This window comes from Rhododendron vialii, chromosome 9a (genome assembly GCF_030253575.1).
Source record: "Rhododendron vialii isolate Sample 1 chromosome 9a, ASM3025357v1".
In the NCBI taxonomy this organism is placed as follows: domain Eukaryota; kingdom Viridiplantae; phylum Streptophyta; class Magnoliopsida; order Ericales; family Ericaceae; genus Rhododendron; species Rhododendron vialii.
This window is the reverse complement of record NC_080565.1, coordinates 16001662-16016429: the sequence shown is the minus strand read 5'-3', so window position 1 is coordinate 16016429 and position 14768 is coordinate 16001662. Positions and strand designations below refer to the sequence as shown.

Genomic DNA, 14768 nt, shown 5'->3' with positions numbered 1-14768 from the left:
CAACAGAGTCGCCACTATGGGCACACGCTCCGGAAAATTCGGGTCCGCCCTTTTTGGAAAAGCGTGGCAAAACGCTTCGATTCAGAGTCGCCACTCGGGTTTTGTGGTAAACCACCCAAGGAACCGAACTTGAAACGTTTGCTACGTTGTTTGATTTTGAAAAGGCGTAGACTGGTCCATCGTTACCTTGATATCTGAGGTTCGGGAGCCAGGTTACAAGAGGGGAAGGGTTTTAAGGCACCACTCTCGCCCAATCCGGAGATCGGTCTCTACTCGGGCATTTTGTAAAATGTTTAATTCTCTCATTAATCGATTTTTAGCCAATTAGTGTGAGGGAACAGTTAGAAGGGGATTTAAATTGTAAGATGTTAGCAGAATGTGACAAAATGGCATGCTTGCTTTATTGAAACAATTAGTATAGATTGAAAAAAAACTCATGTGGGAATTTTAAACAGACTAGAGAGAGCAGTTCTGAAGTGTCGTGCGCAGGAAGAAACCAGCATGCCTTGATCAAGTCACTGCATGCTGACTACACCTGCGCATGCTAATCCATCACTTGTGTGTGCCAGTAAGCCTAAGCCCAAAGCTCTTATTTTCAACCCTCTGGGCTCTGGAAATGACCAGGACAAACCAAGCAGTTTATATAACAGTTATTACACAGTTATAAGCAGTTTAAAAGGGCTTTAGAGCCATAAAATGAGCAGAACACCCCTTAAATAGTGAGGGGACAAAAGCAGAGGCCAAGGCCTAGTTGCCATGCAAGGGCTAGCCACTAGATTTAGATCGATCGGCACATGCCAGTGTATGACTACCGTACGCCAGTTGTAATCTTTTGTCCAGTGCTTGGCTTTGCACTTTCTGGGTTCTGAGACATATTCACAAAGACCCAATAGGCATTCCAAAGCAATAGATGTAAATATCAAAAAGTTAAACTAGCAGATTTAACTATAGAAAGTAGTAAACTAGTTTTAACATGCTCAAAGGTGATAGAAATGAAAAGAAAGAGATAAAAGAACTAGACACTGATCCCCACGCTAGTACGACATGTACAGTCATTACTGGCGTACGTGTACTTGGAACTGGCGTGCGCCAGTTCTAGCCATGCACGGTTTTTGAAACCTTGCTAGCTTTAGGGCTAGGACTGGTATTGATTACCAGCATTGACCCCGCCAGCCCCCCTCAGGGATCGGAACAGAGTACTGTCAGAGGTGGTATACCTTTGGTTTTGAGTTTGTTGGAGTGATTGAGCTTTGACACTACAACCAACACCACTTTTAATAGCATAAATTGATAGCATTCTTTTTAAAATGCTATTGTAGAGGAGGCAATAATAGCATTCCTGCTTACACTACTTTTAATAGCATAAATTGATAGCATTCTTTTTAAATTGCTATTGTAGAGGAGGCAATAATAGCATTCCTGCCATTGAGAGACACGGACAAAAGGGGAAAGAAAACAACAGCATCTTCATTAACTCTACCATAGTGTTCTACCAATTTTCAGCGCCACTCTCTTTTCCCCTTTTCCCTCTCTAAATTTTGGGTGCCAGTTCATGCGATTTCCCTCAAAATATTTCAATCTCTTTCAATATTTCAGTCATTAGGTCTCAAGAGGTCTACAGCGTGAGTTTGGTTCAGATGGGTTGATCGACAGATTTGCACTGGTCTTTCTCTTTATTCACTTCTATTAGATATCAACGTGAGTTCGATTCTTCTGGGTTTCAATCGTGAGTTGTTCTTCCATCAAATATTCTCCTTGTATGATTTCCCTCTTTTTCTCTCTTTTTATGCTAGATCCCTAATTCGTATATAGAAAGAAGCAAACTTGTTGTACCAATTGAGGTAAAAAATCAACGAACAGAGAAGCCCTAAATAGGTTGAGTTCAATTTTCCTCGATTCTTATATACTAGGGCTTAATATTCAGTACGATTTTGCCCGGAAAACACAAGAAGATCGTTAGGAGTTTTATATGTTTCCTTTCATCCGATTAATGTCATGTTACCTAGGGCTTTGCACCTGTTAAGGCAAAGACTCATTTGTTTTGATTTTTTTTCTTGATTATTGCCCAGATACGAGGTTAGGGTCTTTGTAGGGGAATAAATTTTGTTTTGGAAAAGATTTTGGGGCTTTTTGATTCATTTCAAACTATTCATAGCAATCTATACTTCGAACTTGGAACTGGTAATATATATCCCCAACAAATTGAAGGAGCAAAGCTGTGTTTCTATTTTCGTTTGTCCTATATTTGTCGAAATAGTTTACTATCTAAGACAATAGAGATGTGATACACAGTTTTTGGTTTTGGCATAAGGAAGATTTAGAGCTAAATATTGTATTACTTGAGTCAGGGGCCGAAGTACAATTAATCTGGCAGGAATCAAAAATTAGCAGGTTGTAAATTATCATGTTCACAATATGTTTACATAACAGATTATTTAGGTTCTAATTCACACGAGTTTTATGGTTAAGCATAAACATTAGCATGATACAAGATGGTTTCTGTGAAAGGGGAAAAAAATGTCCTCTTTTGTTGTGCCTCTAAACAGAACAGTGATGTTAGCTAATCATAAAAAACCAGAGCACTAGTGATGTTAATTAAGTTAGTTAACATTGTTAACCAATATCTTGATCTTCCAAGAGCTTAGGAGAATTTTGATTAAGGACTAAAGAGTGACAACTTAAGACACTTTTTTTCCGAACTTAATGTTTTGTTCTATGATTGGTATCATTCTCAGATGCATGCTTGTCTTAGAATTAGTTTCTTCACTTAACTATATAAAGTATGTATGACAGTTTCAACATGATACACGTGTATTTAACTTAGAACTTTGATTCTATGTGACATATTGTGTTGTGGTACTCTAAGGTGTACATAGTCATTTGAATTTATTTATTTTTGATAACTATGTACTCTTGTTAGATCTCTTCTGTCTCTATCAAGTAAAGTGTACAAATGTTTTCCATTTCATGGGGGTAAAAGTACTAATAGATTCATTTTCCTTAGAAAAGTAATTCTATAAAAAGTTAAAGATTATGGGAAAGCTCGTCAAAGAAGCAGAAAGGGTATAATTTATTAAATGCGTTATCAAACAAATCATTAGCAATTTATTAAATGCGATATCCTACGTAGTTGGTATTAGTTTCCTACTATTACATTTCTCACTGTATTGAGGTAGAAGAGAATCACAAAGTAGCCTTGTAGTCGTTATTGCCCTGCAAGCATATCTCAGCTCCAGGAATGTCTGCAGGTGATTGTGGCAATGGCGGCAGTAGCGGCGGCAACAAGTGTGGCTGTTCTTGTGTCCACAATGGAGCTAAGATGGAGGACATACAGCCACACCCAGGGATGGAACAGCTCCCAGGGGTCCAATATTGCATCAATAGTCATCCTCCATGGCATTCGTCTCTCTCTCTCTCTCTCGTCAACATTTTTCCCCTTGTCCATTGGAAAGTCAAGATGTAAATTATTACTGACTAATTGCAATTTTTAGTGATGAATAATTTTTTCCGTCCCTAATGCAGTGGAAGTCGTAGTTCTCGTGTTCCAGCATTATCTGATGACCCTAGGTACAACTGTCTTGATTCCAAGTATGTTTGTAAACCAAATGGGAGGCAGTAATGTAAGCAATACATTCTTCTTTTGTTCATCATCTCTCTTTGATTTTGTCTAGTGACCTCGATCTAATGGAGTCTTTTCATTGTTACAGGTTGAGAAGGCCAAGGTGATACAAACCTTACTATTTGTTTCAGGACTAAACACACTAATGCAGTCCTTATTTGGCACCCGACTTCCCTCAGTAGTCGGTAGTTCATACGCATTTGTTATTCCCATGACTTCCATTCTACATGCTGGAAGATATCGATCACTTGTCATCTCCGGAGCCCAATGGAGATTACTGCACATATCATGTTAGTCTATGAATGTCTCTTTAAATTTTTAGTTCATTGTCGTAGCAATTCTTTGTTTTTCTAACTTTGGGCTTTTCGGTGATTTTCAAAAGTTTGAAAGGACAATGAGAGGTATGCAGGGTGCTCTTATTATTGCCTCTTGCTTCCAGATGCTTATTGGCTTCTTAGGATTGTGGAGAAATGTTGTAAGGTCATTATTGTAACTTACAGCATTTTTTGCGTTGCTTAGTTACAACTAAATTGTTTGCTTATTCAGATCATTTTTTTGACAGATTTCTATTTTGGATCTATTTCTTATTTGTTTCAGGTTTCTTACCCCTCTTTCTATGGTTCCTCACATGACTTTTACTAGACTTGGGCTATACTATCTTGGTTTTCAAATGGTAAGATTCGATGATCCTTTAACACATGTTTTGTCTTTACTCCTTGCTTTTCTAGTTTAGACTTGATAGCAACTTCATTTTTGCTCCCTTACTCAATCTTTAGTTTTGAAAAATAAAGTAAAAGGCCCTTCCGAAGGGAGTAAAATTCTAAGATCCAACTTATTTGTAAAGATTTATCATTCCCCTCCAACCCCACCTCCAAAATTTAGTATTTTTCATTACGAATTCATGACATGAGTTGAATAAAGTTCGTTAAGTGTTGCTCGGGTACATAGTTACTATAGAACTATTTTTCCTTCTCCGTTTTTTTCCCTTGTAGCTGCCAATGTGTGTCGAAATTGGGATCCCCGAGCTAATTCTAATGGTTATCTTCTCACAGGCAAGTTATTGTGGTTTGTCAACTGCTCAATGATGCATTTGAGAAAGTTTCTTGGTTTTTCGTGTAAATGCTTCACTCTGAAGCAAAGTAACTGTACTAACTGACTTTCCTTATGCAACGGAAATTTGTGAGATGATTTTGCAGTATCTTCCCCATTATGCAAAAGCAAAAACAAAGAGACGTGTGTGTGATCGATTTGCACTTCTGTTCTTTGTTGCATTTGTATGGGGCTATCCGCAAGTTCTCACTTCAAGTGGTGCATATCATAACGCTTCTACAGCCACTCAAGCTAGTTGTCGCACTGATCGCGCTGGCCGCATTACTGGAGCTCCTTGGTAATATCTAATCATTTTTCCCACCTATTTTTTTATTTTTATGATAAGAACTAGATTGGAATCCCATAAGCTTTGTTTGTTTAGTCCTAATGCATCTGAAAAGTTTGCATTCTTCTTAATAACATGAGCCAAACTATGAAAGGACTCATTATTGGAGCTTCTTGATAAGGAGAGGTTATTGAGTGCTCCAGAACAACAAACAATGTGCCTACCATCAACACCCTGGGCATGAGACAGACAACTGCATGCGCCTTTGCCATGACTGTAGACACCCCAATATGGCTTGCCGATTATTTCAAGTCCCACCTTGGGGACCATCCCGATGATGAATGGATATAATGATTGCTGATTGACTTCTTGTGAACCCATGGACTTATGGTGAATACTTTTAGCCACTTAGAGGACCCAATCCAGAGCCAAATAGCCTTTCAGACAGAAATATAGTATCCTAGGAAAATCTATCTTTCGGCTGTAATATTGATCTCACGGCCTCAACATCATTCTTTCAACTGTGAAACATGTTGCTTGAAAATCTCTTTAAGAGATCGATTCCTCGACAGCCAGATCGATTCTTCGACCGCCAGAACTATCTTTTGGCCACCAGATCCTTTAACTGGCCGCCCGATCGTCTATTTTTCAAATGTTAGATTGTTCTGTCATACGTTTGATCCGATCCCCAAAACCCTAGTAGCCTTTCTTTGATGCGTTTTGGGCTACGAAAGCAGATTCGTCTAGAGATCTTATTGCTCTAGAATTTCTTATTGATTCACTCCATTTGATTGGCCGGAGTGAGTCACCAATTGTCCATATAAAGGGCCCTTAGGGTTTCAAAATTCATATGTTCATACACCCTCTCTAGCTATGAAATTCTACAAATATACTCTCTCATATTCCCTCTTCAAAAGCCCTAACTTTTCGAAGGTAGCCACGATCCGACGATCAAACCCCGAAGTACAAACCCTAGCCCTAGGGTTTTCGAGAAGCAAATCAGTCAATCCCCTCTAATCCGAAGAAATCAAGCAACTAAGGGATCAAGGTGGTGAGGCCCAGATGCCCATGGTTTGATTTACTTATAGCTTTTGCTTATTAATCATAGTGTTTTTAGCTTTCTGATAATCATTTAGTCCGGTGTGAAGAAGAACATCGGCTGGGACTTCGATCCTTCGGCCGATACATCGATCTGGTGAGATTCCTCGGCCATGACATCTATTCACCGGCCGAGGGATCTATTTTCCTAGAATAGTTCATCTTCTCTACTTGTTTTGATGCATGCTTTCAATTACAGTACTGGCTCGCCTTATTCACTGTTAAAGGCTAAAAAATAGACAATGTGTTAGAATTAAATAAAGCATGTGTTAATCGTATGTTAAACAATTATGGGCTAGTCTTATGACTGGGCAAAGATGGGTGCCTAACACCTTCCCCTTATTCTACTCTTGGCTCCCATACCCGGAATCTTTACTTGTTTCTCCTAGTTTTATAAACTGGGTGGCGACTCTGTTTTGATGATAACCGCTATCGTGTGGCGATGTTCCTAGCCATGGGAATATCCATGATCTTGGTTTATGAAGCAAACAACGAAACAAACAAACAATGATCAATCTGCATGGCGATGCCCCATTTGGGAGGTGTCTACAGTTTTTGGCGACTCTGCAGGGGACTTAAGAGCCATAACCAGAAAGTTTGACATAGGATTAACACTTGCTTTATCTAATTATTTTATCATTTGCATCGAGCGGGCAACCTCATTGAGTCCACTTAATATCTCGGCATATCACAGGCTATGTTAGGGGTTCCAGCAAACTCCACAGTCACTTGTACCTAGTGGTATATCAAAAAAGTGAATCACCCGATCACCACCTATGATAGGCTGATGAAAAGACCGGTGCCCTTTTGACAACGGAGGACCCTTCAGACTACCCAAACCTTACATGTGTTAGAAAGCCATAGAATTTATCAAAGTAAGGCAGGAACCCGCAGGTTAAGGAATTTTTTTGCATTTTGCTTTGAAGTTCTTCTTCACAGCCTGTATCATTTGTTGTAACATCTCTTCTTGTGTAGAAGGGTTGGGAGTTTCAGCCCAAATCCTAACCCTATACAACTGAGTACTTACTTGCAAGTATTTTACTTTTCACAAGCAGGCACAATAGGTAAGCCAAGAAAGCAACCACAAACAATTTTATACTCTTACAACACCCGAAGCCACGCCAAACAGAGGTCCTTGCAGCCATCCCGTCTGTCATCCTCGCCTGTCAAAACACATTTACCACAATGGTCTCAATCACTTCTTAGTTCTTCACGGTCATCCTCTCGGTAAATCCAATCATCTACCAAATTCCAAGCTTCACCAAGCTTTCCTCCCAGTCCTATCTTAAAAATGGCAGATAATGACGCCACTATTGCCGATCTCCAGGCTCAAATCGTTGTTTTGCTGGCCGAGAAAGCAGCAAGAGATCCTAAGGAGGAAGAAGACTCGAAAGAAGATGAGAATCACCTTAAAGTGGTAACAACAGAAAATCCAGAATTAGCCAAGCAAGTCAAGGAGATCAAACATGCTTTGGCTCGTTCACAGGGGGACCAAATTCTGGATTTTGAAGGACTTTGCCTCTTTCCAGACTCTCAATTACCCGAGAGATTCAAAATGCCAAACATCGAAAAATTCAATGGAACTAGTAACCCTACCATCCATGTCCGCCATGTTATCAACACACTGAAGCCAATGGGCATGAACGATGAGCTCATTGCTCAGTTATTTCAAAGGACTCTCACTGGAAGCGCTCTCGATTGGTTTCTCACTCTAGAATTTATGCATTATCAAACTTTGCCAGAAATTACCAACGCTTTTGTCAAACAATATGCATAGAATGTCCAAATTGAGTTAACCACCCGAGATTTAGAGATGACCAAGCAGGAGTCAAATGAAGACTTTGTTACCTTTGTGGCTAGATGGAGAGAGACAGCTGCTAAGATGAAGAAATGCTCTTCCGAGGAAGATCAAGTGAGGATAGTTGTCAAGAACCTGCAGCCTAAGTATCTCAAGCATATATACACTCAGGCTATAACCGATTTCAAACACCTGCATACTACTGGGTTACAAATTGAAGAAGGGATCAAACTGGGACTCATTGGGAAAGAAGAAGCTCTTCCATCCCAAAAAACCTTTCCAACTCGCGCATCTCATACCTCCGTAAACACCCTTGACCCGGCCTTACCACAAGACCCTTTCCAAACTAGCTCACCCTGAAATCCAAATCGGCCCCGCCGAAACTTTAACCCTCTGTACATGACCCTCTCCCAAGCCTCAACCATTCTAAGCCGTCAAGGGCATCTCAAACCCTTAAACAAGCCACCTCCTCCGCCACCTTTTGGTCCAAACCATGATACTAACAAACAATGTGCCTACCTTCAATACCCAGGGCATGAGACAGACACTTGCATTCGTCTTCGCCATGACATCTAAGACCTCATCGATAACCGAACAATAAAGCCTCCAAAACGTGATGAACAAGCCAACCCACTTCCTACTCACAATATCGAACCACCCCGAAATATCAATCTCATAATCCTATCTCACAACCTCATATACAACCCTAGCCAATACATTGTCCAAAGCACCTAAGCCAACCTTGATCTTCCCAGAGGAGGATGGATGTTTTATGATGGAGGAGGAAGAAAACAATGTGTCTGATCAATCAGAAGTGATCGATCCCAACATATCTAACAAGAGTGACGAAGAGGAACAAGCAAATGAGAAAAAGTTAAGGAAATAGGAAGAACATTGCTGGGCGAAACACAACTTGGAGGATCCAGACCTTTCGTTTGTAGAGTATGATGAATTGCTGCGTATCTGGTTCGACAATAGAAAGAAGGAAAAGGAAAGGGTCATCATGATGAGAAGGCATGCCTGCTTCGAGCCCGCCCAAATAGTGGTACCCATCAATCGTCCAAAAATCCCAACGCCTCCCGTTGTCTGGAAAACAATCAACCTTATAGAAGAAGTGGAGGAGTTTCAGATGCAGCCATGGGGCAATCCCTACGAGGAATGTGACTATAGTCAACGGATAGAAGAAGAAAATCAAAACTTCATATACACAGATCCATACAAAATAGGGGAAAGTAACTTTGACGAAATGGAAGAAGAATATGATGATCCGCTTGGTGAAGTCTTCGTAGCATCACTGTTTAACCAAGTGGAAGTAACTGATCTCTCTTATGACTACACAATCAAAGAGAAGGAAGAAGAGGTGATGAAAACCCAGGTTGACATTTCCATTTGGGGACTACTCATGTCTCAAAAAGGTAGCCACCATGCAAGCTTTGAAGATGGATCCAACTTAAATGCTCTGTTTGGGAAAGAAGAGGGTGGAAAGGAGTATAAAGTTGTGAAAGACAAAGAACATTAAAACATTGCTTTCGTTTTCTAAATCAAGCTAAGACATGTTTTGGGCCCCTATTTGGGCATTTTATTTCTGCTAAATGAATTCCTATTTTTATCTTCTAAATTATGCTTATTCAATGATTTAATTCCTAAAGTGCAATTGCCATGTACTATAGTCTCTTTGCCAAACAAGGGAAACTTCAAAGAATCAAGTTCTTTGTGTCAATGACAAAAGGGAAAGAAAGGATGAACTTTAGTTGCTTAAGAAACTAGGTTATTGTCAAAACTTAGAAAGAAGACGCTATCTCCGCAAGAACACTTAGAGTTAGCTTGCCCATTGTGAAAGTACAAACACAAAGGAAACTCAAAAATATCTCTGTCAAATTCCTCTCCAAAATACAATCTCTTGTAAGAAATGCTCGTTGGGTAACCAAAAGAACCCAAGCAAAAATAAGAGCATAGCCTGTTAGGACAAGAAATTGCAAAAGCACAGCCTAGGCAAAACTTCAGGCATTCAAAGAAAAGCTCGCTAATGACTCAACCTCCATTAGGTAACCTGGGCAAAATCAAGAGCATGTGAAGAGAAAATCAATAGCAAAAACCCAACCTCAAAGGTTGTGATTTTGGAACTATGTAAAAGGCCTGATTCCCTAATTGGGATACGTAGGCAATCTCACATTGAGATACGGCCCAAACATGTGGAGAGAATATATCAAAGTGGTTTGTACTCAATAATAGGCATAGCTAACCCTGCGTATTGAGCTTGCAAAAGATGAGTTAGTCCTTTTTCAAAAGAATTGACAAATAGCAAAAGACACAAGAGTTATTGTTCATCCCCTCTAACTTGAAGGTCATGGACATAATGGATAGGATATCTCGAAAACTCTCGAATTTGGCAATCAGACTATGAAACATGGCAAAAGCAAAAGGCATAAAATCAAGATCAAGCATAAGAAGGAAGGGAAAACAAGATGCCACTTGGCCAATTCAAAACCCAGCTTCATTTGGAAAAAGGAAGTAGCGGCCGAAGGATTGATATCTCGGCCGCAAAATCGATTCTTAAGTCATGTGATCAATTCATCGACCGATATTTCGTTTTGCACGAATTACTGTCTATCAGTTAATACTTGTTCAAAACAATTTCAAAAGCCATGTTCTAACTACCACATGCAAACTCAAGACATTTAGGGGCATAAAAAGCATTTCTCATTTCATGAACAAAAGCTTGTTTACAAAATCATTGTTGTGGTTGCTTTTACTATACAAGTACAAATTCTGCTTGTCTTTTTACTGACTATGAACAGGAGAGAATCCTAAAGCGGGAATTGAATGTAGGCAATGGGCGATTTGAACAGGAACCCTGGTGATTCTTCCTATCTCCATTCCGATTGAGCAGACGATTCCCATGGCTGACGGCACGATCCTGTTAGCCGATGGGCTAGGTCTCAGAGCCCTCGACTCCAATGAGATCCGACGCAAGCAGAGGTCAGTGATTGATTCCTCAGCTGATGGCAAGATCCATTCCAACGCCTCACCAAATGTGGGTTTTGAATTTGGTAACCCTACCCTCAAGAACCCGTTACTGGATTTCTCAGTTAGCTTTCCACCATGGCTCTCACTACCAGGGAACTGCTCCAAATCTTCTCCCACCGGAGTTGAAAGTCAAAGCCCTCAATTGGGAACTGCAAGAAAGCTGCAGCAAGCGTTATTTGAGGAGGGCCTGATCCTCGAGGTAGAGGAGCACGCACGCCATGGTCTTCATCATCAACAACAGCAGGTACATGTACCAAACCCTAACCCAAAAACCCTTATTAATGCCAGGGGTACCCCATATTTGGAAGGGGATCCTAATATGGGTTATAGTGAAGCTGATGCTAAGCCTAGGTGTGCCTTCACAAATTAGCTTAATCAGCTCACTCACCCTGCACATACTCTACCTCAACAAACACCGATTAACCATAGACCCAATCCAAATGTTCCTAAACCCAAGCCTAAAAATTGGGCTGCTTTACTGCAGTCCCAAAGTCCATCTTTGGACATGAAACTTGAGTTTTATCCTGAACTATTTAGAGGGAAAGAAGCCCAGGTTGAAATCGACATTGAACTTACTGATGTAGGTAAGTGGAACAAATATTTAATGGCACACTTCCTTGATGGGAAAATGCCCTACCCCTTGGTTGTTTCCACAGCTAGAAACCAATGGAAAGAACTATTTGTGGCTGTTAAGCCAGATGTTGGAGGTTGCTACTTTTTTGAATTTAGGGATGAAAAGGCCAAGCAACAAGTATTGGATGGTGGTCCCTACTTTTGTTCACAAAAATACCTTGTTCTCTAAGATTGGCATCGAATGATGCAGCCAGTCAAAGATCAACCTTCTCATATTTCGGCATGGGTTAAATTACGGGACCTCCCTCTAGAGCTATGGAACCAGGAGTGTCTGAGTAGGGTGGCTAGTACTATTGGTAAGCCACTTCATGTGGATCAAACCACAACTAAGACCTCCAGACAACCAGGTCTTCATCAAACCACGTCGACCAGTGCTAGGATATGCATTGAGATCAGTGTTGTACATGAACTCCCTAAAGAAGTGAGAATTACAGTGGAGGGAGAATCAGTTGTAGTGCCCATTGAGTATCAAGTGTTACCTCAAATGTGTAAGCTGTGCCAAGTGTTTGGCCATTCTACTGCCCATTGCTCTAAGAAATTACCCCCAACAACCAGTCCGATCAATCAAGAATGGACCATAGTGAGCAATGGAAAACCCAAGAATAACACTACTCAAACTTGCTCTACCTCCTCTACTTCACCAGGCTCTCCCAAGCATGCTGCTGACCCTCAAGTAGAGCTTACTGATCTAGAAGATGAATTCAAAAAGGTGCGAGAGAGTATTGTGAGTAGTTCTAAGGAAACTTTGATCCTTTTTCAAGATGAGATGCCTATCCCTCAGCTGTCCAGAACTGTCAGTTCTCCACATTGTCCTTCCACTAGCTTACCCCATGAAATCAATGAAGAAGCTGCCAATACTTCTAAAGATTCAGTTTCATTGTCTCAGCTAACTCCTGTGCACAATGGCTCCTTACAAGAGGTGGATGGCAAAAATAAGGAAATTAGCTCATTTGGTCAGCAGGCTGATTCTCCTAATTCTGCTGCTCCAATAGCCAGATTAGCAGCTAAGAAAGCTGCCAAAATAGCTGCCAAACTCAAAGTCCAAGAACCCCTTGATCCCTGTGCCATTTCAGACATCAAATTAAAGATGGGGGGTTCCAATAAAGCAGCGCAGCTTGGGAAACAGAAGAACTTTGCTAAAGGTTCTTCTCACAAATCAGGGAAGTAACACTCACAAATGTTATCCTTTTTGATATCCTTTTGAGTATGTGCAGTACTACTTCTTTCAATCTCTGCATCACTTTTTTACTTTGTGATATTGTCTCTTATGTCTTTACAAGCTTTCAATTTAGGATTTTGGAATATTCGTGGTCTAAATGACCCCATTAAGTAGAAAGTAGCTAAATCCTTTATGAGATCTAATAATCTTAATCTAGTTGGCTTTATTGAACATAAAATTAGGGCAGTTTGGGCAGACAGGATCACTCAATTCATTTGTCCTGATTGGAGTTTTGTGAATAATTACTCCCACGCTACTTTTGGGAGGATTTTTGTGGGTTGGGACCATGGAGTCATGTCTTTTACGGTGTTAGGCCAGTCTGATCAATTCATTCACTGTGAGATCCAACCCAAAGATGGGAGTGCACTCTTTTTGGTCACTATGGTCTATGGGGCAAATTCTCACTTAGATCGTAGATCACTATGGCAAAGTCTAACTCAGTTCAGGACCTCTTCACCTTGGGTGGTCATGGGTGACTTTAATGCTACTCGGCATCCTAGCGAGAAAGTTGGAGGTAATGCCCAATGGTCTCCACACATGGATGATATTAATCAATGGTTGTTTACCTCTGAACTTGATGATCTTAGGTTCACTGGGTGCTTATTCACTTGGTCCAATAAACAGGTACCTCTTCATTTTGTGGCCTCCAAATTTGATAGGGTGTTAGTGAATGAACCCTGGATGAAATCATTTACTCAATCCATAGCTCATTTTTTGGTTCCTAGTATTTCGGACCATTCTTCAGCTGTGGTATCTGTCCAGCCTAATCCAAGAAAGTCAATTAAGCCTTTCAAGTTTTTTGACTTCCTTGCCGATCATCCCCAATTCCTGGCAATTGTTCAGAGGGCTTGGAGGACAATAGTAATTGGTAATCCCATGTTCTATGTGTGTGTGAAACTTAAACACCTTCAACAAGAACTGAAGCAACTTAATAAAGCAGAGTTCAGTGGCATCTCTGAGAGGGTGTGTGCCATTAAGCAAGACTTAGAAAGCATTCAAGCTGTTATTGGTTCTCATCCCAATAATAGTTTTGCCATGGAACAGGAGAGGGTGGTGCACAAGCAATATATCTCCTTGCTTAGTGTGGGTAGCATGCCCGGAAAAAAGGCAGATCGATGAGCGCGCATTTTGGCAGACGAGCACTCAATTCAGAGTTGCCACTTGGGTTTGAAGGTCCGACACCTAAGGAACCGAATTTGAAATGCTCGCTGCGCTACACTACAAGAAAATTCACCAAGCGCGACCAAATTGCCGACACAATGTATTTTTTGTCGGGAAAAGTAAGCTTTTACCGATGAAAAAGTAGTATGTGTCGGTGAATGTAAGCTTTTTGGCGACAAAAATAAATGCGTCAGCAAATGTTGTCGGCAAAAGTAAGATTGGCGGGAAATATTTTCCCGGGAAATATTTGCCGACGAAACTTTCTTTTAGCGATGAATTGTGCATAGGCAAAAGTTGAATATTTCGGCAACGATATTTTTGCATCGGCAATAGTCTTGCGGGGAACCTTTGGCGACACAACGTGCATCGGCAAAAGTCAAATCTTTCGCCGATGAAATCTTTGTGTTGGCAATTGTTCGTATTCACATATAACATATATGTATGTATACAGTATAGATCTTGTGTATAATTATATGTACATTTTATATATGTGCATATAAGGGAGTTTAAAGGGACACATGAAAATACACCATCTTAATCACTTATTTCAATGGTTGAGATATTGGGTTTTTATGTGTATTTTTTATATCGCTTGAAACCATATTCCTATATAGTATAACATATGATATGTATATTACATAGAGTACATCTATATATATAGTGTACATACATATAATATATATGTTATACCCTCTCTTGTTTCACAATTTGTCTGTAGGCAAAGAGTAATTCGCTATATATAGTGTAATTTGCAAAAAATAAAGTTTGAATTTTTTTTTAAAAATGCATTCTTTTAAGTTCTAGGTGTCTAAAATATGATTTTAAGGGTACCCGCGAG

At 40.2% G+C, this 14768-nt stretch overlaps 3 protein-coding genes across 4 annotated transcripts; all 3 read left to right on the top strand.

The window, feature by feature from the left end:
- Positions 1-1733: 1733 nt before the first annotated feature.
- LOC131299673 (putative nucleobase-ascorbate transporter 9) lies at positions 1734-3914 on the top strand. The gene is made up of 4 exons (XM_058325253.1): positions 1734-1875; positions 3249-3402; positions 3523-3620; positions 3708-3914. Exons 2-4 carry the CDS (start codon positions 3261-3263, stop codon positions 3912-3914), a joined length of 447 nt encoding a protein of 148 aa, XP_058181236.1. The 5' UTR covers positions 1734-1875; positions 3249-3260.
- A 90-nt stretch (positions 3915-4004) lies between these two features.
- LOC131301440 (nucleobase-ascorbate transporter 8-like) lies at positions 4005-5193 on the top strand. Of its 2 annotated transcripts, none has more exons than XM_058327741.1 (3): positions 4005-4099; positions 4217-4292; positions 4816-5193. In XM_058327741.1, exons 1-3 carry the CDS (start codon positions 4014-4016, stop codon positions 5008-5010), a joined length of 357 nt encoding a protein of 118 aa, XP_058183724.1. In that variant the 5' UTR covers positions 4005-4013; the 3' UTR covers positions 5011-5193. The 2 variants fall into 2 exon arrangements, with proteins under 2 accessions (XP_058183724.1, XP_058183725.1); XM_058327742.1 differs by having other exon boundaries at positions 4612-5193.
- A 6541-nt stretch (positions 5194-11734) lies between these two features.
- Positions 11735-12718, top strand: LOC131299672 (uncharacterized). The gene has a single exon (XM_058325252.1). The coding sequence runs from the start codon at positions 11735-11737 to the stop codon at positions 12716-12718; it is 984 nt and encodes a 327-aa protein (XP_058181235.1).
- Positions 12719-14768: the final 2050 nt, after the last annotated feature.